This window comes from Eumetopias jubatus, unplaced genomic scaffold, assembly GCF_037043125.1.
Source record: "Eumetopias jubatus isolate StellerSeaLion01/CBP00866 unplaced genomic scaffold, mEumJub1_p1.0 scaffold_7, whole genome shotgun sequence".
NCBI lineage: Eukaryota > Metazoa > Chordata > Mammalia > Carnivora > Otariidae > Eumetopias > Eumetopias jubatus.
In genome coordinates this window covers 113,078,594-113,105,450 of record NW_028274813.1, presented here as the reverse complement: position 1 = coordinate 113,105,450, position 26,857 = coordinate 113,078,594, and the positions used below count along the sequence as shown (strand labels likewise).

Below are 26,857 nucleotides of genomic sequence, written 5' to 3'. Positions count from 1 at the left end.
CTACAGCCAGGGCTTAAGGCCTTGCTTGCATTGCTGGCCTCATCGTGGTGACTTTCCACATCGTGTTGTTTCTGTTTAGAAGTGTGTCGCCAGGGCTCTCTAAGAGAAGCACTGGTCAGAGATGAGCTCATGGAGGCACCTGCCTCATGCTTTCAGGCGCTGGTCGAGGCAGAAGTCTTTATTCTATCAGCCAAGTGGGACAGCTGGAGTCCCAGGGGGGATGCAGCACTCTGTCTGCTCTCTGGCTGTGGCATTGGCCAGAGCTCTGGGCTCTCCCGGGCCCAGAACATAGCTCTGCCTGCACTTATTTCGGGGACTCAGAGACTAAGCTAGAAAGGGGTGGGGGTGGCCACTGGAGAACCCACTTTCACTGTCAATCTTGAGGTCAAAGAAAACCAGGGGCCTGTCTTCTGCTTGGGGGTCGGCGAGGCTCTCATCCAGGACCCTGAGGGAGCTGGGGCCCTCCAGCTGGAGGTCACTGGACTCGCTGCTGCTGTCATCCAGCTCTCGGGAGGACTGCAACACAGAAAAACCAACAGGTCAGGGGGCCGGAGGGCGAGGGTGCATGGTGGCAATGCGAGCATGTGCCCGTGAGCGTGTGTGTGTGTGTGTGGGTGGGTGTGTGCATGGTGTGAGTGTGGGGACATGAGCAAGCTGGTATGTTTGGGGGCATCTGCATGCACATGAGGGAGAGCAGGGTTTTGGGAAGGGGAAGGTGTGTGTCTGAGTGTGTGCATGAGGATGTGTGCACATGAATTGATGTGTGTGTACGTGAGAGCCACGTGTGAACCACGCGGTAGTGAGGAGTGAGGCTGAGATCATGCAGGCGTGTGTGTGTGTGTGTGTGTGTGTGTGTGAAAGCACAAGTATGGGAATGAATGCAGATGTCAAATGTGTGCATCGGGTGTGAATTTGTGAACCGGTGCTGACAACTGTGTGGGAACATGAGCATATGTGAGTGAGTGTGCACCTGGGTGCATGGTGCTGGGCAGGGAAGCTCAGGGAAGGGGCTGTTGCTGGAGGGGTCTGCTGCTCCCTTCTCTCTCAACAGACTCAGAAGAAACACCCTGGACTTGGGGCAGGAGGAAGGAGGCTCATCCCAAAGCTCAGAAGTTTCTCCGGAAGCGGCCAGGAGCCTGGCTCTTCTTGTCTCCATGGCCAGCTTGGGCCCCACTGTCCTACACAGAGGGGGAGGGGAGGGCCACTCAGCCTCAGGAATGCCACGTCAACGTGGACACACAGAACCCAGAAGCGAGAGCCATGGAAAGAGAAGTCTCAGGGCCCGGAGGCCCTTTGTCATTTAGCATCCAGAAGCCGGCTGCTCAGAGAAGCCTCAGGCCCAGGGATCCTCTAACCTGGGCACCCAAGGCCCCGTTATCTCCAGCACCCAGGCAAAAACAGTTTGAAAGGCCTCAGGGGTGGGGGAAGGGCTGCAACTCTGTGAGGCTCCCAAACGGCTGCAGCTGGAGGGCGGTAGAGCCTCTCCCTAAAGTGAATTGCTCAGCATCCACCAGGTGCCACGCCCAGAAGGTGTCTTTGGTGGCCTGCTTAGAGCTTCCCGGGGATGCCACCTGCGGATGTTAGCCAGAGACCAGGAGGAAAGGACATGGCTAATGCCACAGGGCCACGTGTCACAGGGCTGGGAGTTCTGCTGGGACAGAGTCCACGGCAGACCTGGGGTCCTTCATATTTCCGGACTGCCTCTAGCAGAGTGATGATGCTGGCCTCCCCCGGGGCTATCTGAAGCCTCCAAGAACAAATGCTGGCTTCTGGCTAATGTCCCTGGCTCGGGAGGGAACGAGCACGGGTTTAGGCCCTCTTACTCTCCAGGTGAAACATTTTAACAAAACTTCAGCCAAGAGCGAAGTCATTACTAAGCACAGGTACAATGTGCTGGATTTTCCTAGGAGTGCCTGATTCTTACTCTTCTTGCTTTTTTCATAGCCCTACCCCAGGCTCACCAACTTCCTTCCAGTCACTGATAGAAAAGACATTCACTATGAATCCACCTAGAGCTGGTCTTGCTTACAGAAGCCTGGGAGTGAGGGGATTCTACACATAAGGCCCTAATTAAAGTCTTGGTCAAGCGCCTGGCGTATCCGTATCCTGGACTTGGCCACGCCTCAAAGGTTTATTCTGCATGCCTTGCTCTGAGTCTCTGTCCCGCGGTCCCAGCTCCCTTTCCTCCCTGTAAGGAGCCCTCTACAGGTGTCCTCCTCCAAGTTGTTGGCTGGTGGACCAGAGACGCCACCTCCCTCCCTCGAGGGAAAAAATCCAGGTGTTTTTTTTATCTTCAGCCTTCCAGACCTTGCTCTTGCACTTGGGCTGGTGGAAAGAGCTGGACTCCTCTTGCTGTGTCCTCTCCAGAGCCGAGCTGACCCTTTTCCCGAGTCCTCTGCCACCCGCTGACATGGCACACGGAGCATTCTCTTCTTCCTTCCTTTTTGCTCCCAACGTAATTGCAAAAACCTGTGCAGTGGCCCTGAGTGCCTCCACATGTCTCCTTCCTTCTGGAATGTCTTCTCAGGCCTTAGAGCCCTGGTCACCTCTTCCGATAGCCTCTTCCCAGATTTGAGCTCCCTGGAGAGCAGCAGAGCTGCGTCTTTTGGCTGGCTCCATCTTCATACCAGGGTCATTTATGATGGCCATCAGAATCTCATTTTTAGGGCCTCCCACTGTCCTGGGGTCATTTTCTTTTTTATAAGTGGTGCAATGTCTTTCATCCAGCTCCCTTAAAGAAAGGATCCCCCCTTCCGCCGGGCTGGTCAATGTCGGGAGGGCTGGAACTTCCAGCCCGGACTCTTCTTCCTTTCAGGTTCCTCCTCACCCTTGGGGACTCCTGTCAAGTGCAGCCAGCGCATGGGGATGATCTCGCTAGAACACCTTCCACTGAACTCCAGCCGGCCCATCCACTTAAGCGCCCTCCCTGCCTTAAATCCCAGCAACACGGCCAGGAAATACCAGCGTGCTTACGAAAGATTTTTCTAAAGACCCAGGTTTAACAAAAGGGCAATCTGCGCAAGAGGCTCTGGGGCAGGATGTCCTCCTGCCCCCTCCCCGCTCACGATTGGAGCACCACTGCTGGGCTTCCGTCCGCAGTCAGGGGAACTGAGTGTGTAGGTGGGGAGCGTAGAGGGATAGGCGCAGAGACCCGGACCCAAGCCAGGAAAGGGCCTTTTGTTGGAAAAGGCTTGAGATCTGCTGGGAAGGGAAAAGGAATGGCGGAATGGGAACCGGCGTGGTGAAGATGAGAGTCCGAGTGCACGGCCCGGAAAAGCGAGAAGTGGGAAGTTCCAAGGCACTAGGGAGTGGGCATGATGGGAGCTGAAGAGGACCTGAAGATGTGCTGCTGGGAGTTGGGAGTCAAACCCCCTTTAATATTCTTTGAAATGCAAGTAAATACTAGGCTTTATTTCTTTATTGTACTTGGTTAATGGACTGTTTCTTTGACTGCAGAACTGTGGTCAGACTGAGCCCCGGGGAGCCCACGAGGTTTTCAGGAAACACAAGGAACTAAGAGACACATGTGGCCCGGCTCGTGAGCTACAGTTCACTCGTCTCCAGCACAGATCAACTTAGCAGGGCAACTGCATTGTGAATCCACACAGCAGGCCTCCCAGTAGCACCAAGCACACCCACAGGAAGCAGCCAGGCTGACATTTTAATCACCTTCCACAAGTCTAGGAGGTTTCTCTGGGAAGATCCAGTGTCCCCCTCTCCCCTGCTTGATCCTTTCCCAGCATGTACTGGTCACCTCTGTTGAAGGCTGATACATACACGAATCACAGACAGGCAACTGAACCTCCCAATTCAGTGGTTCTCCCCTTTTTGGCTGTGCAGTAGCGGCCTCAAAAACTCCAGATATTCGGATTGCACCCCAGACCAGTTCAATTACAATCTCTGGGGGTGGGACCCAGGAATCTGTCATTGGAAACAACCCCCCACCTCCCCCCAAAGATTCCAGTGTGCAGCCAGGGTTGAGAACTACTGTGCTACTGATTCACTCCACGCTTGGTCAGCTGCCACTCAGACAGGAGCCAGACTCTTTGATATTTAGCATCTGGTCACCTGAAGTTGTCTACACAGTACCCACAATTCATTCTTATCAAAAATCCCCAAGTTCCTGAGGAACCCTCTCAGCACCCAAGCTTCAACGACAGCTGCGATCAGTTTGGCAAGACACATGCATTGCTTTTTTTTTGCAGACACAAAACCCCAGCTCTGGCAAAGTCTGGAAGCCCCGAAACACCTCCCATGTATCTGTGAACCGGGCCATCCTGTCCGCTAGCCTGCGGCCCCTGCTGCCTTCCGCCCACTGCTCCGGCCCCCTCTGCAGGCTGCTGCCCCTCGGGGACCATGGCTCCCACCCTCTCAGACGAGCACCGGCTTCTTTTCCCGATACCCACACACGAGCGGCACGGCCCCTCCCGTGGATCGGCTGTCCCCCCCCACAGGCCTCCCTTCAACTGCTGGCCACCACCGCCACTTCGGCCATGGACCACCCTCTCCTGCTTCCACGTGGCCCTGCTCCTGCCGGACACTGGGGCCAGCCACCTGTCCAAGGGTAGGTGAGAGCATTCTATTTTTTTCTGCCTCGGACCCTAACATGGGGCTCACAGCAGAGGCACTGCTGACCTGCCTCGTGTTTAGTCGCCCACCGTCAGGCCTGGCCTGACCCCTCCAACCGCCTCTGCCAGCTCACAGATCGCTCTTCCTGAGCAAGCAGCCTCTTCCTGAGCCTCGCCCTCCCGGCCAGGCCTGCACCAGAGCCCACAGGCGTGTCTCGCTAGATTCCAGCAACTGACACAGCTGCAGCCTGGGGATGGGGGTCCCTACGCAACCCGGTACACTTGGGAAATGTGCTCTTTTTGTAGGCCGACTTTCACACGTGTCAGGTGGGATGAAGGCCATGGAGGCGGAATTCAGGGGTATGCAGGAGCCTGTGGCACCTTGCCAAGGATGCCCTGCTCCCCAGCGAATTCGCTGCAGGTACTCTAGGAGCGCCACGGGTCTGGAAGGGGGCACAGGAGGTGGGTGAGAAGTGCACGAAGGGGTCCTCATTGGTTTTCTTTGTAAATATATGTTTTTTAAAGTTTGGGACTCATAATGCTTAATTTAAAAAACGTGCTGTCCAAAGAATTCCAACACAAAAGCAGTGGTCCTCCAGCTCTCCCCCACCCCAGAGCCGGTGGTGTCTGAAGGTGAGTGGCTGCTTCTAATTGTTTTAACTCTTCACCACCTAAAATGAGCTTCTCCCACCTTCCTTGAGTAACCTCAGACATCACCTCGTGCCTCCCTGCTGACGCTGCGGCCAGACTGACACCTGCCCCCCAAGACTGCTGGTTTTGATGCCTGCACCCAACTCTCACCAAGTCTGGCGAGACCAGTGGCGTTGCCATCCTTTCTCAGAGTCTCCTTCCCAGGCTTCTACCTCTGCCCCAGGTCAGTTCTGTTTTAGCAGTGTTCTGGGATGGAAAGAAGTGCCCAGGGTTCAGAGGAATGTAGACTGTGGAAAGGTTAAGACTGAAAACCTGACCGGCGCTGAGGAACGACTGAGAGGGGCCTCTGCTCGCGAAGCCGGGCAGATGGGGTGACATACCGAGCAGACAGCAGAGGAGTCTGAGGGATCTATGGGGCACCTGAGCACGGACTTTGGAGGGCCACAGGCTATCTATCCCGGTCTGGCCGCGGGAGTGAGCACCCGGCATCAGCAGCCTGCGGGCACTAACTGAAGCCACGGGCATGGCTGAGGCCACAGGAAGGACACACTAGGAAGAGAAGAGGGGCTGCAGCTGGAAGAACAACATGGAAAAGAACAGAGGCCTGAGAGGAAGGAGGATGAGGAGTAGCAGCTGGGGCTACAGGAACCGGGGTGGGAAGGGCAGGGTTCTTTGAAGTACCTGAGAGCTTGAGGAGCAGGAAGCTGTGGCCAGAGTCCCTGTGGGCCAGTTCTCGGTATGGTGAGGTGCAGGGTAGGGGGCCATGGGGCTGGGGGCTGCCGTGGAATGGGGTGAAGACCCCGGAGAGGTCAGGGTGCTGGGTGTTGAAATCACCCAGAAAGAAGGCTGGCCCTGGCTCAGGAGAGTCCCCCTGGGAGGCAAGGGCTGGAGCCTTCCCTATGTGGGGGGGAGGCAGGAGGAGGTGTGAAATGATCTGGGGAAAGTGGGGTTCCCCTCAAGACCTGGAACCTCAAGGCACAGGGGACCTTACCAGATGGTGGGACCGACACAGTCCAGGAGGCACAGAAGGCCGTGACCCACCTCCCACAGGGTGTGGGAGAAGAGGGGACGTGGTAACCCCACCAGAGAACCCCGTTTCTGCGCAGGGGGGACACGAAGCCACCTGCAAGAGAAGAGCTAAGTCCAGCAGGGAAGGTGATGGTCATGGAAGAAGGGTTTGCAAGGGCAATCTTTCAACAAATATTTATTGAGCAGCCGTATCTGCCAGGTCCTGGGATCGACACAGTCCCTGCCCTCGTGGGCTTAGGTCCTGGCAGAGGCCTAGTGGAAAGCCTTGGGGTGTTGGGATGGGGCAGTGGGAGGTGTAAAGGGCGACAGATGCTTCCTAGTTTTGAGCAAAGAGGCCCGGGGATGTGAGGAGCGGTGGCCCGAATCTCAGTCATGCCCTTTCCAGGAAGAGGGCTGACGTCCCCCTGCTGAGTCCATGTAGCCATTCCTTCCTGGGTCTGCTCCCTGACCACAATGCACTGAATGCCTACGGTGCGCAGGGCCTTGGGCGCAAGGGCCGGGTCAGGCCCAGCAGCGGGGTGGAGCACGGGCCGAGTGAGTGGCCACACGGTTCCAGGAGGATGGTGGCCAGCAGCTATAGAGGAGGGAGGTGCTCAGGGCTCTGAGGCCTGTCTGAGGGGGGCCGGGCTGGTGGGGGAGACGTTCTGGAGGGCAAAGGAGTGGGAACACAATTGGAGAGACCTCCAGCGAGACCCATGTCAGAATCCCTGGGGGAGATTCTTGCCCTAAGAGTCTGGGGTGCTCTGCCTCCCTCCATCCCCCCTGCTGAGAGAGGTGTCAAGCTGGGCAGCCACAGAGGAGAGAGGAAGGGCAAAAAAGTTGTTGAGCCACTGGGCTACGTTGGGGGAGCCCCGGAGGGAGCAGCCAAGGGAGCGCACTGCTCCCCGACCCCGGCGGTGGTGGCGTTGGCCTATGGCCCTCTGGAGGTGGCAGGGACCCCCCTGGGCATCGGCGGGATGGCCGGGAGGCTCCGTGGTGGCAGGGGTGGTGGCCTGGACCTTGGGGGGAGGATAAGTCCACGTGGGTTTACAATACACTTTGAGGGGCAAGCGGAAGACGCGATGAAGATGGGCGGTTCTTTGTGCTCTCCGTGGCAGGAAGCTGGTCCCGCGGCGGCGGCAGATGGCAGCGTCCTCCTGGTGACTGGCAGACTGGCTGGGAGACTCGGCCTCAGGGACTGCAGCTTGCTCAGTGCGATGGTGGGAAGCCCAAGCCGGGGGGCGGCATGTGCCAGGGGGCAGACGGGAGGCCCGGTAGAGGCGGTAAGCTCCTCGTGCTCTTGGCAGGGGGTAGGCTGGCGAGGAGTGTGGTGCAGCGGTCTCCGTGGGCTCCATGCACTTTCCAATACAGAACCTCAGACTGAGGGCTGGAAGGGACCTCAGGGGCCACCCAGTCCAACCTTTCACTCTGTTCAGATCCCCTTTGCCCCAGCCTCCATTAACCAACCTCCAGGGACGGGAGGGTCGCAACCCACAAAGTTCCATTGGGGGACAGCTTTCATGTTCTTTCTTAGGGAGTGAGAACTTGCCTATTTGGGCCCCGTATGGTGCTGCCCACGCCCTTGCGGCCCTGCACTGACCCTCACTGGCTGCGGGTAACCGGGGTACGGGCTCTTGTCCACCCTCCTCGTTGAGGACTTAGAGTTAGAGAACATGTAAGGAAGCTCCAGACAAAGGCATTAGCTAGTCCAGAAACGAGACAGGGCTCTGGAAGGAAGCACTCTAGCAGCATTTCAGAGCACGTATGGTTACTGAAGGCTCCTGCCCTGGTACGGAGGGAGGGCTGGGGTGGTCCAGGACCGCAGTTGGCATTTGGAGGCTGTCCTCAGGACAGCTCACAACTCACTGCCTCGCTGGAAAATTCCCCAGGCGCAGGGCAAGTCTGAGAGTCACCTGCTGTGGCTGTGTCCCCTGGGACCTGGAATGGGGGGAGGCAGGAGGCCAGGGCCGAAGTTCTGGACCACTCACCGAGTTTTCAGCATCTGAGTCTTCTGAGCTGCTGATCACCACGACGCGTTCCTCTGAAACGGGGCAGAGGGGACAGCATTAGGCCCTGCCGGGTGGCCCAGTGCATAAGGCCCAGGTGTGCTCCGTGGGAATCCCTGTGGGCGAGTGGATGGGGTGGGCCATGTGTGCCCTGCGGGGGGGGGGGGATGGGGACATCCACCGAGTGTGCCGGTGTGATCTATTTATTTATTCAAAAGGGCTTTCTATCACTGCCCACTGCGCCCTGTATGTGAATACTTAACTCAGCTAGCAGCCCTGAATTCGGAATCTGCTCCCTGTACAGGCAGCTTGGCAAACAGCCCCTGGTTTGGAACATTTTGTGATCCTAAAGAAGCACGTTAGTTTGTTCCAATCCTCAGCCTCATGAGCTGAGGTGTTCGAATTAAAAGGTACTTTACTTGGTTAATCAAAATCTTTTGATTACCAATAGCATTGTGAGCAAGGAATGTCGGTCAGGGCTCAGTGTGCAAGCAGGATCAGGGCTCAGTCTGGGACCTAGAATGAAAACAAAGGGGGCCTCTGGGTGAAGCAGATCTTGGAAGAACTGTCTCGTCCATTCCAGAATTCTATTAGTTGACCGCAACTCATGTCCAAGGACTCCCTGTCTGGCGGTGTCCGTAAGAGATATGTAGGACAAATGAGGTACTTGATGCGGGTGACCTCTGCAGACAAACTTGGCAAGTGAGAGGTGTGGACTTCCCCCAAGGTCTCTCTAGGCACATGCTAGCTACCCGCCAACACACACTCCCTGGGGAGACCCACCTTGGGCAGCGGCACAGTGCTGGGTACCCTAAGGGGCAAGGAGCTATGGAACCATGGGCTTTAGCCCCTCATGCTCCTCACACTGGAATCCCAGCAAATCACCTGGTAAACTGTATCCATTCTCACCCCCCAGGCAAACCGTGCGCTTTCCTTGCCCCATTTGGGGGCAGCTGAGAGCTTGAGACACACAGGGGATGCTGTTGGCATTGGGCTCCCTGGGAGGGGTGAGGATGCAGAAGGGTCCCACCCAGCGCCTGGAGGACAGCATGCAGGCTGCAGCCTCTGCTGCCCACCCACCTCCCTACCTGCCTCCCCAGGGTTGCCGGCTGTGTGGTTGCTGTTGGGCAGAAAGACCTCGCCTCCCAAGATGGGGCTTTCAGGGCTGGAGGGCCCATCCAGGTGGGGTGGCGAGACTGCCTTGGAGGTGCTGGGCCTGGGTTGTTCGGGGGAGCTCCGGGCCAACCGTGTCTCCCTCTCCTCCTCAGACTCCATCTTGATGGCCTTCCTGGGGCACTCAGTCTGGCAGGACTTCCTCTTCTGGGGCAGGACTGTGTTGCAGACCTCCTATGCAGTGGAGAGTCACAGGGCCAGGTTAGCAGCCTTCAGCGGTGCTGGGGGGGGTGGGGTGGGCAGAGACGCAGACCCGGGTGGCAGGGGCCTGGGGCCCTCCCCATTTGCTCTCCTGCCATGCAGATCATGTCTCTCTCCACAGAGGACATCCCCTGAGCCACCACGCACACGGGCTGTCTGTTGACCACCGCCTCTGCTGGCTTCTGCCTGCCTGGAGTGGCTCGTGCTTACAGGGGAGCTTCCTGGCAGAGCAGCCAGGAGCGAGGGAGAGAACAGAGTGGGTGCTGATTAAGGCCTGGATTCTCACCCCACCCCTGCTCTGCCTGCCTAGTGGGATCTGGGCCTCCAGGGACGGAGGTGGGGGGTGGGGAGAGCCTTACCTCTCTGCAGGAGGAGTCTTTGATGGAGTAGGCATGAACTGGCACTGGGTGTACCCCGGGCACTGGCTGGACCAAAGTCACAGTATGGGTCTCAGCCAGCCCCGGGGCCTGTGCCTGAGCCCTCTGCGTCTCCTCTGGCTGTGAAGTCCAGAAACAAGAGAGACGGAAATGAGCAGGTGGCAAGCCCAGGGCTAAGAACACAGGCCTGGGGTCGGCCCAATCCCCAGGGCCCACTGGGGACCAGGAGTCCTCCTCACACCCTCCATGGCTTCACCTCCTCCTGACCCTGAGGTGCTGGCAACCAGGGTCACTTCAATTCCTGTGCATCCTAACAGGGCCAGAAGGGAACTTCTGGGATCATACGGACCAACCATGCCTCAAGCCTTGCTCAACAAGAGCTCTAGGAATAGTGCTTGCTCCCGATGCATCCTAGAGGAGCAAAGTTAGAATGGCGAGGAGATCCTTCCAGGGAACTTCCCTGTGACCTGCACTCTGCCCCTGGGCTTTAACTCCACTTGGGTCAGAACGGCAATTACACACCTTGGACCCATCACTGAAAACTCCTCAGGCCTCAGTCCCGCTCTGTAAAATGGGACTACAGGCAACGTCTGTCTCACGGGAATAGGCGGATGAACTCTGCTGCGCTTGGAAGAGCAGTTGACACTTAGCACCACTGATGACGCGGATGGTAAAGACTGTTTTTATGACTCCGCTGTGCCGGGCACAGTGCGAAGTGCTTCCTACACCCATCCCGAAAGGAAGGAGGTAGGGGCAGCTCCTCAAAAAGTTAAACACAGAATTTCCATCTGACCCAACAATGAGACTCCTAGGCAGAGGCCCGAAGGACTGAAAACAGATGTTCAAATGGAAACCTGCACACGAATATTTATGGCAGCCCAAAGGTGGAAACAACCCAGATGTCTATCAACCACTGAGCGGATAAACAAAATGTGGGACAGCCATTCAGCGGAGCATTATTCAGCCATAAAAAGGAACGAAGTTCTGCACGTGCAGCTTGGATGAACCTTGCACGCTACACGAAATGAAAAGAAGCCAGCCACAAAAGAAGACAAGTTGTATGGGTCCGTTTATATGAACTAACTGCAAGAGTTGACTGCACAGGGACAGAAAGCAGACGGGACGCTGGGGTGGGGGTAGGGGAAACGGGGAGCAGCCACAACGTCTCCTTTCGGGATAATGGGAATATTTTGGAACTAGGCGCGTGGGGTGGCTGTACAAGATTGTGAGCGTACTAAATGTCACTGAACTGTACCCTCTAAGATGGTTCAAATGGGGAATTTTCCTATATGAATTTTACCTCAATAAAAAAAAATTATAAAGAAATAGGGACCATCCTGTGATTATTGCCAATCTATAGAGAAGGGTCAGAGGCACGAGAGGTGAAGTGACTGATTTCCCAAGGTCCTGGACCAGGGTTTGAATCTAGTGTTTCTGAAATGTAATTTCCCTTTTCTTTAGTCACTGTCTCCCTCACACCCCTCCACACTACCTTTCTCTACGGTGCTGCATCTGCTGGACAGTTTGCTGAAAATAAGTGACAAGTGACCTGGGAGGTGGCCCTCGGAGAGAGGAGGCCCAGACTCTGGGGCTCGGCTCCAGGGGCCCTGGCCTGCTGTTCCTGCCTCCAACTCTGTGTGTGCCCAGTAGACGACCATGAGCAGGGGCCTGCAGTGGTCTGTGTAGTGAAAGAAAGAGAACCGCACATGGCTGGAGGGGGTGCTTCCCCGAGCAGAGCTGCACTGGTAAAACCAGGCGCTGGGCCATGAGATTAGGAGGCCAGGGATATGCTTCTCTCATAGGGACAAGCTCCTATGTGGTAGAGGAGGGGTCAGGCCCACCCTCACAAGGGAACCGGGGCTGGGGGCAGGCAGGGGAAACCCAGCACGACCACGAGCCCCCACCCCCCACCCTGGTGCTGAGACAGGAACCTCCTGGGGCTGGGCTCTTCTTAGTATCGAGTACTTTGATGTGGGAGGTGGAATTCCACATCATTTGCTATAATGGACTGACTTCCTCTCCCCCCACTTCCCTCCTGGGTTTTTTTTTTCTCAACATCTTTACAGAAAGGAAGGGGAATTGTCTCTCTGGATCAGAGCAGTGTTATCTGGGGAAAGGGGGGAGAAACAGATGATCTCCTGGGCCTCTAGGAAAGTATACAATCTCCGCTGAGTGCTCTAGACCACTGGTTTTCAAACTGTAGTCTGTGACCCATTAGCGGATCATGAAAGCAAATCAGTGGGTCATGACTAGCATTTTTTAATATTAAGCAGAATACTACAGAACAGAAAGCATCAGAGTATGTCCCATTTAACATGTGTAACTTATCCTGTGAAACTTCCATTTCAGCTACAGTTACGCATGTGCATGTGGATATGCTGTAAACTGGATATAAAATAGTATTTCTTTACAGTGGGTAGTGGTCAAAAATTGAAACCACCTCACACCCATTAGGACGGCTATTATTGAAAACGGTGTGGGTGAGAATGTAAAGAAACTGGAGCCTGCTGTTGGGGGGAACGTAGAATGGTGTAGCCAACTATGGGAAATTGCATACTGACTTCTCAAAACGTTAAAAATAGAATTACCATATGATCCAGCAATTCCACTGCTAGGTAAATTTTACGTTATGTGTATTTTATCACCATGAAAATTTTTTTTTAACAAGCTGAAAATGTCCTTTTGTGTCTGGATCTACAAATCACTGGTAGGTGAAAGACCCTCTTTCCACGTGGGCTATGAACTCCCCACAGATGGGCCTGGGTCCCTCTCTCTGCATCTGTCCCCCCCATGACACCCTCACTCCCAGGTTAATGAAGCAGGGGACACACAGGAGGGGTCTCTAAAGACAAAAAACGGTTGTTTTATAACTTTAAAATGTTTTATTTTTTTCATTAAAGTATTTTCACGTCACTACAAAAAGGGCTCAGAAGAAACAAAAAGAAAACGCCTCTAAGCTAGGCAGTTCTAGTCAAGCCTACTGCTATTCCTCTTATCGCCTCTGTGTGGGAACGTGACTGCAATGAAAGTAAACCAACCATTTCAAGAGGGATCAAGTGTTGGTGCTGCGAGCCCAGCTCCTGCCTCCTAAGGCAGGGGCATGGACCCAAGGGTGGTCTTTCTCTGGGCAGAGCTATAGCTGATGGACCTGGCTTTCTCCTGGGACAGCCTAACCATGCCTGCCTCCCAGCCTCGCTGGGGCTGCTCCACTGGTCCCCTGAGCTCACAGTGTGAAACCTATTCCCCTCCCCTAGCTCCACTGGCCCACCTCTCCCCTCCTCCAGCCTACTACCAAAGTGGAAGCAAGAGGCTTTGCAAAAAAGAACATTCTTCTCTGATGCTCCAAGTTCAAACCGCTTCATAGCGGATAGGATGGTGAGAGGTCATGTAAAGACCAAGACCCAGCAAAATGCTGTCAATTAAGCAGTGACTGGCACCTGGAAGACAGCTGAGCTCCAAGCTCCAAGCTCCGTGCATCCCGGAGCACTTTACACAATTATTCAGAGGATTTCTATGAGGACATTATTCATCCTTGCATTGTAATATACCAAAACAACCTAAATATGCATTGGCAGGGAATTGGCTAAATTAAGCATGCTACATCCATTCAACAGGCCACTGTGCAGATGCAAAAAGGCAACAGGAAGCTCCCTACCTACCGATAGTGTAAGAATTCCAGAGGATTCCAGAATACCTCCTTGGGTGAAAAAGCCTGGGCACAATACTCTGAATATATGGTATTATGCTACCTTTGTACAAAAAAAGAATGGAAAAACCAATTACCTGTAATCATATTTGCTTGTAATGACAAAGAAATTCTGGAAGGATGTGTAAGAAATAAATAAAGATAGGTATGTGGGCATAAGAGGTGGAAAGATAGGGAGCAGGTGGGAGTGAGACATTATGTATCTCTTTCTTTCTTTTGTTAAATCCAGATTATTTGTGCGCAGGATCGGGGCAGCAAGGTGCCACATGTAGGGTATTACGTGACAATACAGGCTATGCGCAATTACAGTCTTTTTTACACTGTATAAGAAATCATTGCGATGCTGACTAATGGGAGAGTTTAAATGAGGAATGCGGTAGGGAGAGATGGTAGGTCAGTGTCCTCCCCACCTCAAAACAGTGGTTCTCAACTGAGCTACAAATTATCATCGCCTGGGGATCAGAAAAAAATTTTTTTAGGTACAATTTATATACAGTGAAATGTAGAAACTGTAAGTGTACAAATCAATGACGTTTTAAAAATTGAGAGTATAGTTGACATACTTATCACTTTCTCTCTTTTTACTTCTGACCATGTGATTGTGTTACTAATCCAAAAAACAAAATACTTTTGTTTTACTTTTTACTTTACTATTCCTTTTTTACTTGTCAAGCTATATATATGGGAATGCAGTACCCAAAGCAGTTAGGAGTTGGCTTCTAGTCCTACCCCTAGCTTGCCGTGTCATGTGGCTCTGAGTTAAGTCACCCTCTCTTTGGGCCTTAACTTCAGTCTGTGCAAAAGAGGGGGTTAGACTCCATGCTCTCTCCTAGCTCTAAAACTCTCTGAGCCTAAATCCTGCCTCCTCCAGGAAGCCTGTCCAGATTGCCTCTGTCTACTGCAATCTTTCTCTCCCAAAGGCCACATATGGCAAAGCTAGGCAGGCTCACCGCCTGACCGCTACCACCAGAAGACCTGCTTTCCTTGGAGGGTTGATGGGTCCAGGGCCCACATCCTTGACTGGCAAGCACATGCAAACCTGGATGACCACAACGCCTGGTCCAAGGAGGAACTCAGGAAGCTTAGCCCGAAGCAGAGGAACCATGCATGCAAGTACCCAAGAGGGCAAGCCAAAGCAGGGCCACTGCATTTTCCCCCTGGCCAGCAATCTAAGTCAAAGCAGTCCAGAGCCAGGAGTGGCTGTCTCAAGAATGAGTGAGCTTCCTGTTCGTGGAGGTGTGTGTGTGGACAGCCCCAGGTCAATGGTGCTGCAGAGGGAATGCCATCGTTGGAGGGCGTATGGACACCTCCCAATCCTGAGAAACTATGGTTCTTGCATCTATGCTGGTCCTGAAATCACACCCATGAAACCCAAGCTGCTGGGACTGAGGTCTGACTCCTGGCCCCATTCTCCTCTCCAAGAACTGCGTTTGGGGGAAGAGGAGGGGAAGGCCCCTATGGTGATTCCAGGAAAAGGCTCACATGTCTGGGATGGGGTACGGGGTAAGGGAGAGGTCATCTACCAGGGCCACCCACCGGTGACCACCTTCTTCACCTCCTGTCCACCCCTTCCCGAACCCATCAAGTGCATTTAGGAGCCCAGAACCAGCCAGTTTGCCGGCCCTTCCTTTACTCCCTCCCACGGAAAGCTCCAGTCCAGCCACTTGCTATCCCCCTCAGGCACTCTCCCTCTTCTACTGTCTGCAGACATAGGGACATTGAGACTCAGTTTCCTTCCCGCCACAGGGGAACCTGTCTGACCTGCTGGACCCTACCGCCTCCCCTTCACACCTGAACCCATCTCACCGGGTCAATGTCAAAACAATCCTTAGGAGTGCTGGTAGCCTCTGGGCTGGCTCGCCTGGATACAGCTGCATCTGGAGAACAAAGAAAAGGTCACAGGCAGGTCAGGGACATTGCCGGTGAGAGGCATCTTGGATGGGACAGTGACAGAGGAAATGTCCCTGCCGCTTTTCCTAGACTCAGGCTTCAGGGTCTCTCACAACACCGGGGTAGCTCCATGGAGGAGCTGTCATTTGGAAGGAGAGCACCCTGACTGCAGTGAGCATGAACCCAGCCAGAGAGGAGAGTGCAAACCCCAGGGGCACCCTCTGTCCATCTCCTGGCCACCACCAAGGCAAAGTGCAACCAATCCTAAGGTTGTCATTGCTTGCTGACTTCTCTGCATACAGTGAGAGCTTCATGATACTCCTATGACCCGCAGCCTGATTTCTATTACATCTAACCTAAATCTCTCATGCTTCAGAATAAAAGAGCTCCTTGCCGGGCCACTGCCCAATTACGATACCGAAGACAAGCTGTTTAAACTCTGTGGGGTCATTTCCTGTATACGGAGTAACATTCACTGCCTAGGTGGAGAAGGCACAAATCCATATCCACTCCAGGATTATACTTTTACAAGCCCAAGTCCCTCAGCTCCGAGGGCAGGAGTGAGTGAGGAGCCCCCATCACTGGCCCTTGCCCAGATACCTTCAGATTCTGTTGCCAAAAACCCCTTTCTCAGTAAGGGCAACCTCACACTAGTTTATCTATCTCGAGCTCAGATTTCAGCCTAGAGGTTTTGTCAAAGAGCTTTTATTTTATTTATTTTTAGATTTTTAAAAATTTTTATTTATTTGACAGAGAGAAAAACAGTGAGAGAGGGAACACAAGCAGGGGGAGTGGGAGAGGGAGAAGCAGGCTTCCCGCGGAGCAGGGAGCCCAATGCGGGGCTCGATCCCAGGACCCTGGGATCATGACCTGAGCTGAAGGCAGACGCTTCACAAAGAGCCACTCAGGCGCCCTTGTCAAAGAGCTTTTAAAGCTTCCTCACCCCGGAGGCCCTTTTGGGCAGCCCTCCCCCCAGTGTCTCTTGAAAGCCCCCCCCCGCTGACGTCCCCAGCTCACACAGAGCTGCTACGACTCCTGCATTTGGACTGCAGAGCCGAGTGCTATCTCGTTCCCCAGCTATGTGATGTGCTCCCATCTGTGTCCCGGTCAGACTGGCCAACTCTGGAGGTCAGGAACTAGTCTGCTGTCTCCTTCCCAAGTGCCCAATACCAGGCAGGGCCTACAAAGGTGGGCAGCTGGTCCAGATGACAGGCCATGCTGGAAGCAAAGTATCTCCTCCACTGAGCCAGAGTGTGGTTTTGGGTAACCATCCAAACACCCCAGGGGGTTTCCTCAGCCCCCTTCTGCTCTAACCTCAGGTTCAGTTGACTTCTCTGGTGCTAGACACAGGGCTTAAGCGAACTTCCCGGAGTGGTTACCCTCTGAGGCTAAAATGATACTGGGTCTGGTTCTCCGCTTTGTATTTATTAACTTCTCCAAGGGTCACAAGATCACAGCTAATCCAAAGGGTCTTCTTGCAAATTAGTACAACATGACCCCTCTGGGAGGCTGCAGACCCACGTCAGGGCCTACTCTCCTCCTTACAACCTGCACTCTAGAATCTACAATGTGGGCAAAAAAACCCGTTTCCTTTCCTGTCACATGTAAATGACCTTTTTCTGTCCATCTTGCTTGTGCAACAGCAAAGCACAAGCCCTCAAATGGTAAAGGGGTTGGTCACGAGCGTCGCTCGGGTGCTTACCTGCCCCCTGAGTGATGCAGGAGACCAGTTCCTGCAGGCGCACTTTGAATTCGTCGAAGCTGTCGGTGCGCACGGTGGTGTTTAAGTTCTGGGGCTCCTCCTGGCGCAGGCGGCTGAGCGCCTCACGCAGAAAGCCGTGCAGGTCCAGCACCTCCTGGTCAGAGGCGTAGCGCTTCATCCTCTGTACCAGCGAACCTCCCAGGCGGATGCGCTGCAGCACAGCTTCCAGGCGGCCCAGCTGGCCGGCGATCTCTTCATAGGTGCGCTGGTACTGCGCGTTCACCCCCTCCAGCAGCACTTGCTCCTGGGCCAGCACGTGCGCCACCAGCTGGCGCACGCGCGTGTGGATCAGCTCCTCGGCGTCTGCGCGCATGCTGCCCAGCTGGCTGACGGCTGAGCGCATGCACGCCTGCGCCGCCCCGAAGGCGCGGTCCTGCTCCTGCAGCGCCTGCGCCATGGCGTCCAGCTCTTCCTGCCGCTGCTGGATCTCGGTGCTGATGTCGCACTTGAGCTCGCTGTGGCCGCTATCCAGGAGCGCGCACGAGCAGCACAGTGGTTTGGAGCAGCCTCGGCAGTAGATGCTGCGGATACACAAGGCCGGCCTGGTTTAGCGCTCTCCTGCTCCGCCTCACCACTCCCCCCACCCCCGCTTTAAACTTTGCTAATTAAACTCCTCTTCAAAAATTACAAAACTTTGAATCATGGTATGTTTCTAGGTTCGTGCTCTTCCCAATTCAGTTTGTGGTTTGTGTGTGTTTAAGATTTTATTTATTTATTTGAGAGCGAGCGAGCACAAGCAGGGGGACCGGCAGAGGGAGAGGGAGAAGCAGGCTCCTGGCTGAGCAAGGGAGCCCCATGGGGAGCTCGATCCCAGGACTCTGGGATTATGACCTGAGCTGAAAGCAGACTTAACCGACTGAGCCACCCAGTCGCCCCTCAAGTTTGTGGTTATGGTGCTAGTCTCCAAACTACCAATAAAACATTAGAACATAAAAAAGTCACTAAAGTAACAACAGCTAGCCTTCTCTGTGAAACAATGTACAGATACACAAAAAGTTAATCACCTCTTCACACCACTTCTGAATTTCTTTTCCCTTCCTCCGAGGCAACCGGATGAGCATCTGGGTGCATCCTTCCACAACTCTGTCTGCTCAAACCACTTTACACAAATAGCCAGACTCTGCAGCTGCTTGCAGGATTTTAAGGACTTGATACATTTCATCCCATGTAATGCTCCGTAGAGTTTCCATGGGGAGAATTATTGTTATCCTCATTTCACAGACGAAAAAACCCAGACATTCAATGGTTAAATAATTGGCTCAAGTATCTACAACAATTTTGGTGAGTTGATGTTTTTTTCTTCAAAACAAAACAAAACAAGATCATGCTATGAATGAGATCATGAGTAATGACTCTGTAACTTCCTCCTCTAACTTAACTTTTGTTCAGGACATTCCTGGAGGTCTAATAAGTATAGATCTAATGTATTCTCTTTAATAGCTCCTTTAAATTTCATATGTACCACAACGGATCCAGTCATTCTCCTGTTAATGGACACTCCAGTGATTTCCTATTTATTTTTTTATTTTTAAAGATTTTACTTATTTATTTGAGAGAGAGTAAGCAAGCACAAGCAGGGTGAGAGGCAGAGGGAGCAGCAGACTCCCCACTGAGCAGGGGGGCCGATGTGGGGCTCGATCCCAGGACTCCGGGGAATCATGACCTGAGGCCAAGGCAGACACTTAACCGACTGAGCCACCCAAACACCCCAGTGATTTCCTATTTGTACATTTTCTTTTCTTTTTGCCAATATGGACGATGCTTTATGTGGCTTAACACATGGATGCTTTTGTTTCTATGAAATAGGTTACAAATAATAGGAATGTTAAAGAGTGTGCGTATTTTTATTTATTTAATATATTTTAGCTAGCAGACACTTCCATAGCATTTTCTATGTGTCAGACACTATTATAAGCATTTGAGAAATATCAACCCTTTTAATCCTCCTAACGCTCCAACAGAGTAGGAATTCTTATATCCCCATTTTAAGGATGAGGACACTGAACAAGAGGTACAGTAACTTGTCCAAGGTCACACAATTAGTAAGTGATAGAGTCCAGAGGCAAACTATAGTAGGCAGAATAATGTACTAGTTCCCAGAACCTGAGTATGTTATGTTATATGATGATAAGGACTTAGTACATGTGATTAAGTTAAGGATCTGGGACGGGAAGATTATCCTGGATTATCTGGGTGGGGTCCTTATAAGGAAAGAGGGGGAGGCAGGCAGGTGTGAGCAGGAAGATGTGATCATGGAAGCAGAGGTCCCGTGATGCTATCTTGCTGACTTTGAAGATGGAAGGGGGCCATGAGCCAAGGAGTGCAGGCAGCATCTAGAAGCTGGAAAAGGCAAAACAGATTCTCCTCAAGAGCCTCCAGAAAGAATGTGGCCCTACTGACACCTCGATTTTATCTCTGTGAGACCCATTTCAGACTTCTGACCTCCAGAGGTATGTAATAATACATTTATAAAGGGTTAAGCTCCTACATTTGTGGTAATTCGTTACAGCAGCAATAGGAAACTAATAGAAAACCCCAGACAGTCTGGCTCAAGTCCTTGGTCTGAAACACTGCAATGCCCCCTCTTTAAACGCTCCCAGGAAAAGACTGTTAGTTACTTCCCCAGAAAGTCTGCCGTGATTTATTCTCATTAGCAGCAATAGTCAGCCCACCTGAGGCCAGGAGAAAGGATCTTAGCTGGAGCCCCTTTGGCCTCAGTTACTGAGATCAGCTTGTCCTGGAACAGCCAGTGGAGACCCTGCCAGGCAACCTGACTCCAAAACTGTGGCATCAGGCACCAGTCCTCAGCTTTGCCGGCTCTCAGCCTCCCCAAATCACCCAAGAAGGCAAGGCCTCAGAGCTTGAACCTCTTGATCAAACAAAGGAGACTTATTCCAGGCCAGGAGAGGTTTCCTGGAGAGTCCAGAGTGTGAGGGAAGCATGGAGGCTGCCACTGGGTCAAGAGCATTCAGCTCCTCCAGCCTGGGGAAATGTGATGTAAGTGACAAGAGACCCATCACCACGAGGCAGGGCTGGGGACTGAGGTAAGTGGCAGCTGAAGCAGAGAAAAGAGCCGGGCAAACGTGGATCTGACCTTGGCTCTGTGCCCTTGGCAAGTCACTTAACCTCTTTGCACCTCAGTTTTCTTATCTGTATAACAGGTATAATCCCCAACTCATATGGGAGTGCTATAGAGGATCAAATGAGAGAAGTCCTACATAATATGAAAAGAACCAATAACTCTGCAGAGGGCAGCTTGGCAACATCCGTCAAAATCACAAACGCGTTTATCCTCTGACCCAGCAATCCCTCTTCTGCGGAGCTATTCTGCAGCTCTATCTCTAACTTACAAAATAACATCTGTACAAGGCAACACAGTATATAAGAGCAAAGAAGAGAAACAAGGCTAGGCAATGAGTTTCATAAATTAGGATGTACTCCATACAGTGGAGTGCTATGCAGCTGTAAGAAATCGAGGAAGCTCTTTAAATGGAAAAATCTCCATGGCAAAATGAGGATAATAATAGGAGCAATAAAAATATTAAATGAGTTAATACATATAAAAGGTTAGACTAGTGACTAGCATATAATGAGTGTTCAATATTTGTATTATTATAATGTATACTTTAAATAAAAAAAATTGGGGCACCTGGGTGGCTCATTTGGTTAAGTCTGCCTTTGGCTCAGGTCATGATTTCAGGGTCCTGGGATCAAGGCCCGAATTGGGCTCCCTGCTCAGCGGGAAGCCTGCTTCTCCCTCTCTCTCTCTGCCCCTCCCCCTGTTCATGCTCTCTCTCTCTCTGTCTCTCAAATAAATAAATAATCTTTTAAAAATAAATAAATAAAATCAATAGGATGCCACCTATTGTGTAAGAATGAAGAAAAGTAAAAATATATTCACATTTGGTTGTATTTGAATAAAAACGTCTTAGAAGGACACACAAGTTAATAAAAGTGGTATGGACGGGGCAGGGCAGAGGTGGAGTGAGACATTTCACTGTAAGCCTTTTAAATTGCTTTCATGTTTGGGGTGCCTGGCTGGCTCGGCCAGTTGAGCGTGTGACTCTTGATCTCAGGATTGTGAGTTTGAGCCCATATCGGGGGTAGAGATTACATTAAAATATTTTTTTGTTTTAATGAAATCTTTTGATTGCTTTCATGTTTTGAAGCTTGTGAATGTATTACCTATTTTCTAAATGAAAGAACAGAATACTAATAAATGTGGGGAACTATATGGCATGTACAAATAAAGGGAGAACCAAATAAAACCTCCTGTCACTTTCCCTGCTTTGGACCCTTGGGAGGGGCTGAGTCTGAAGTTAGTCTCCCTTCCTTAGAAAGAGTGTTCCAAGCCTGGGGGTGGGGGTACACTAGGGTAGTCTGGCTGGAGGGAGAGCAAGACCTTTTGGGTTGACCACAGTCTCTGCTGGGCCCTATTCCTAAGCCCTTTCTGCCCTAAATGGGGTCTCCCTAGGGAAAGTGGCCACTGCTCCCCCACTGGCTGGAAGCAGACAATGGGCAGCATCTCTGTGAGGTGGTTGGTCTGCATCAGAGCCCCAGCCTTCTGATAAAACTGAGGTGCAGACCATAAATTGGAGTGACCCATCAAGGGGCTGCCACCCGGGACCAGGACCGAGCTCCCTGGCCTAGGATTCCTTCACTCTCACTCAAGGAACACTCACTGAGAACCAACTGAGGGCTTGGCACTCTGTGGGAGGCAAGGTGAAGTGGGCATGTGCCCACAAGGAGCTCCATGACAAAAACCCGAACTTAACACAGACATAGAGAAGAATAGCTCTAAAGCAAAATGACAGTTATTTGCTCCTGGACTACTCAAAAGAATGAGCTAAACTAGCATAGAATTAATAAGAAGTTGCTCCAGAAGGTGGCTGGAATACACCAGAATTAAGAGTAGAAAATTGCTTAATTCTATCCCAGCAATTCAAAGAAAGAGAAATATGGAAAAAAATTTCCATGCTCTCATTCACAAACAGCAATTTTCAAATGATTAAAAAAAAAAAACAACACCTCTGATATAATTCTAGCAAAAAATATACATATGGAAAAAAGACAAAACTCCAGAGAGAGAAAGTCTAAAAAACAGAAAAATGTACCAAGGTCCCAACTGGAGAGGCTAGAAATTCTGATTATCAATTCTTCTCAAGTTAATATAAAGATTTAAGGCAATTTCAATCAAATTACAGATGAGATTTTGAAACTTCACCAACTGATTCTAAATTTCACAGGATGGAAAAGTTAAGAAATTTGGGGGAAATCAGCGTTAAGAAGGGGCATTCTCTCTGCCAGATAACATAAGATAGAACTACCATTTAAAAAGAGTATGTGTGGGGTGCCTGGGTGGCTCAGTTGGTTAAGCGTCCGACTTCGTTTCGGCTCAGGTCATGATCTCAGGGTTGTGAGATCGAGCCCCATGGCGGGCTCTGCGCTAGGCGTGGAGCCCACTTAAGATTCTTTCTCTCCCTCTGCTCCTCCCCCCAAACCACGAGCTCTTTCTCTCTCTCTCAAATAAATAAGTAAATCTTAAAAAAAAAAAAAAAAGAGTATGTGTGGTGCTAGTCTCAGAGTAAAGAGAAAGATCAGAGAACAGACCTGAGAGATGCCAACAGGCCTTGGCATCTATAAGAATGTGACAGTTTATGGAATAAAGAAAGCATCCCACACTAATGGACATTAAACATTCCATTCAACAACTGGAATGGAGGAAACCGGCTACCAAGGGGCAAAAAGCAAGTTAGAGTTTGCTTCACACATCACAGTACAACACATTTCTGATGGGTCACAAAGTTAAGTATGAACCATGGCACCATAAAGATATGATAGTTGACTATTTACTTATGATGGTAAAGACCTTATAACCACTGAAGAAATGGCAGAAATCATACAATCGACAGACAGGACTACCTAAAATTCAAAACTACATATCTTCTGGAAAGACATTCACAGCTTCCTATCATGAGAAAAGCAAGTTATGGGGCGCCTGGGTGGCTCAGTTGGTTAAGCGACTGCCTTCGGCTCAGGTCATGGTCCTGGAGTCCCAGGATCGAGTCCCACATCGGGCTCCCTGCTCAGCGGGGAGTCTGCTTCTCCCTCTGACCCTCTTTCCTCTCGTGCTCTCTATCTCTCATTCTCTCTCTCTCAAATAAATAAATAAAATCTTTAAAAAAAAAAAGAAAAGCAAGTTATGGAATGCTACGCGCTGTTCATTTTGTTTTAGATGATTATAGAGATCGCAAGAAGAGGAAACAGTCTATATTGATGGGAGTTAGTAACTTCTTTCTCTTTCTCCCTCCCTACTTTTTCATCCATTTAGATCTTCCAAAAATTTCCATAATTACTTCGAAGTGAAGGAGACTGGACTCTAAATAGGAGGTGATGGAGACCTCAGAAAAACATTCCATCTGGGAATTACAAAGCTCTTCCTCTTCTTCCCTGAGATGGATTGTTTCGCTTATCCGTTTATGACTGTTCAGTGAATTGACTATGTTGTTGATATTTTAATAAAAGCATCAACATGTTTCCTGGGTTCTCGGTCTCCCCATCCGAAAGCTGCCTATGTCTAAATTGCTGTGCCAGAGGCCATGTGACAGCAGGAAGGGTATGGGTTCTGGAAGTGGACAGCCTTGGGCCTGAATCTGAGCCCTTCTGTTCCCAGCAACAAGGCCTTGAGTAAATGACTTTCTCTTTGTAGAGTCTGAACTTCCCCATCTATAAAATGGGGATAGATAAGGATGCCTCTCATAGACTGTTGCAAGGACAAAGATGGGCTGGTGTATGTGAGGTCACCTGCACGGTGCCAGGTCCACACTGGACATTCTGGAACCATGAAAGAAGGGGAGGCATTAACTACCCATGTACACATGGCAGGAACAGCCCTTCTATTGGTGCATGAACCTCTCAACCCCAAACAGTGAGGAAACATCACACTGAGGCCCACTGTGGTCAGGCCACCCCAGTGCAGCCACACCTCCCGCCAAGACCAGAGTGGCATGCCACTTCTGTGGTTCTAGGAAACAGGGGAGCTCGGAACTGCAGGAAGCAAAAATCCTGTGAAAATGGGACCTGTGGAGGAGAGCTGGCCCCAGAGCAGGACTCCAGGGCAGGGCCCGGCTTTGCTGAATGGCAACTGAAAAACTCCCTCCTCTACCACCCTCCCTCCACTAGAGTGGCGGGGAGCTTTCACTTTGGTGGAGTAGGAAAAGGAGCAGCCTCCTTTGGAGACTCAAATGATTAGCTAGAGGGCAAGTAAAGAGACCCATCAGTCATTCACACAGGAGTATGAATGCATTTAATCAGGCTGGTTTCCTGCGCTCTGCTGGGGAACAGAGCTGAGGAAAGATTTCTGAAGCCCGGAGAGGAGCTGAGTAATTGCGGAGCCTGGGATACTGAGAGTGAAAGCCTTATTCCTGATGACCTCCCCTCCTCCAACCATTCATGGGATGAGAAGGTGGTGGCAGAGACAGGAGAACCTGAGGGCTCGGAGAGGAAGGTCCTAGAAAAGCAGCAGCAAGAGAAGGTGAGAGGAGAAAGCCTTGTCTGTTTCACACTAGCGTCTTATGCAGATCCCACACCCAAGAATGACGAAGAGGAAGTCTGTGCTTTTCCTTCCCTACTTGTTTCTAGGCAGTCCCTGCTCCCAAGTCAGACGGCTGGCGTAGCCACGGTGGACAGTGTTCTGAGAGGCCACATCACTGCCCTACTTATGGCAGCGAACAGCACTACCATTGAAAGGCCACTCAAGCCAGAGACCAAGGGGACTGCCCCCCCCACTTCAACAGCTCATCATTAATTCTTGTTGATTCCTTTCATTTACTTAAAAAAAAAGATAATTAAACACCAACAATAGGCAGGCATGGCACTAGGATATAAAGGCGCTAGCTGTAAAGGTCGAATCCCGGTTCCTAAATTTGTCCCATCAGTTGCCATTGCTACCACCTTTGTTCTTGCCTCAGTCTCAACTTACCTCCTTTGCGCTGTCCCCTAAGGCCTCCCTGCCTCTGGTCGCTCCAATCAACCCTTCCCAGTGCCACCAACATGGTATTTCTAAAATGTGATGATCATCAAACACTGAGATGACCACAGTGATGCCCCTCACAAGTACAGTCAAAACAGTATCAAGTGCAAGACACTTTTAAAGCATCACATGAGTTATATGTTAATAAAGGAGATTTAATTGTTGGAACACTGTTAAGATAACTTGGGGGAATTCACTGAGTTTTATAACAATGCAGTACAATTATACAGTATTGAATACTAGTGAACATTGATGAAACAGGAATTTATGTGCCAGGAAATGTTGCAAGACAAAGGTTTATCACATAGACAAGTACAGTGATCGTCAAACTATTTAAATCTGATCTAATCTGGGGTGCCTGGGTGGCTTAGTCAGTTGGGCATCCAATGCTTGGTTTCGGCTCAGATCATGGTCTCAAGGTAGTGAGATCTAGCCCTGCCATTGGGCTCAGCCTCTTCCTCTGCCCCCCTCCCCGCATGCACACACTCTCTCACGAGTGCTCACTCTCTCACAAATAAATAAATACATACTTATATCCGATCTAATTTCAGTAAAGGAGATGGAAAGCTACAACAATTGATTAATTAAAGCCATGAGTGAGAGAAACGTTATCTGATGATTACGTTAACAATAACTTAACACTGTATTAGTTAGGTGGCATATGGTATAACAAGGCAGCTCTTCTACTTAGCCATACCAATCCTGAAATACTTTTCCAACTCCAACAGCTTTGGGAGAACAAATCCAAATTGTAAAAGATGCCAAAGCAGGAATTTGTTCAAAGACTAAAGTTAATCATTAAATGTTAATAGAATCTGGTAAAATAGAAAACAGGCAGTAACTCCTTATGTGCAGCAAACAATTTTGATAGTCTCAAGTACTTTTATCACAATGTGTACAAAATGATTTTATGTAACTCTGAACGTATACTTGGGTTCTGATCCTCATTACTCATTCAATGATCATTAAATAAATCAGTTCCCCCCAAATTATAGTAATACTGTTAAGATTATTAATTGGAAAAACCTGGAAATAACAGACTAAAAATTGTAATACTAATGGTGATAGAGGAAAATGAGGAGGAAAAGGAAGAGGCAAAAAGAGTAAGAAAATTTCACTGAAATAAAAACACTTTTATTATTATTATTATTTTGTTTTCTAAGATTTTATTTATTAATTTGAGAGAGAGAGAGAGGGAGAGAGAGAGAGTGATGCACGAGCAGGGAGAGGAGCAGAGGGAAAGGGAAGGGGGAAAGAATCCCAAGCAGACTCCATGCTGATTCGGAGCCTGACGTGGGGCTTGATCTCTCCACCCTGAGATCATGACCTGAACTGAAATGAAGAGTCAGATGCTTAACCGACTGAGCCACCCAGGCCCTCTGAAATAAACAGAATTTTTAGATTGAAGAAGCCTGCCAGGTTCCAGAATAATTTGATACAAAATGCTCAACACCAAGACAGTTTGGTTAAATTAATAAACTTC

The 26,857-nt window shown here is 50.9% G+C and overlaps 1 protein-coding gene across 6 annotated transcripts in view; it reads right to left on the bottom strand.

The window, feature by feature from the left end:
* Nucleotides 1–26,857, bottom strand: part of PML (PML nuclear body scaffold) — a 40,659-nt gene that overhangs the window by 3,322 nt on the left and 10,480 nt on the right. The window contains exons 3-9 of one of the 6 annotated variants that reach the window (XM_028100335.2): nucleotides 17,283–17,863; nucleotides 15,497–15,567; nucleotides 9,967–10,104; nucleotides 9,322–9,580; nucleotides 8,216–8,268; nucleotides 6,211–6,342; nucleotides 366–516 (exon numbers count right to left, since the gene is read on the bottom strand). In XM_028100335.2, the coding sequence (XP_027956136.2) occupies nucleotides 366–516; nucleotides 6,211–6,342; nucleotides 8,216–8,268; nucleotides 9,322–9,580; nucleotides 9,967–10,104; nucleotides 15,497–15,567; nucleotides 17,283–17,863 (1,385 nt within the window). Of the gene's footprint in view, nucleotides 1–365; nucleotides 517–6,210; nucleotides 6,343–6,406; nucleotides 7,586–8,215; nucleotides 8,269–9,321; nucleotides 9,581–9,966; nucleotides 10,105–15,496; nucleotides 15,568–17,282; nucleotides 17,864–26,857 lie in introns of those variants that run through there. The other 5 variants (XM_088024886.1, XM_028100337.2, XM_028100338.2 and 2 more) reach the window with 5 other exon arrangements.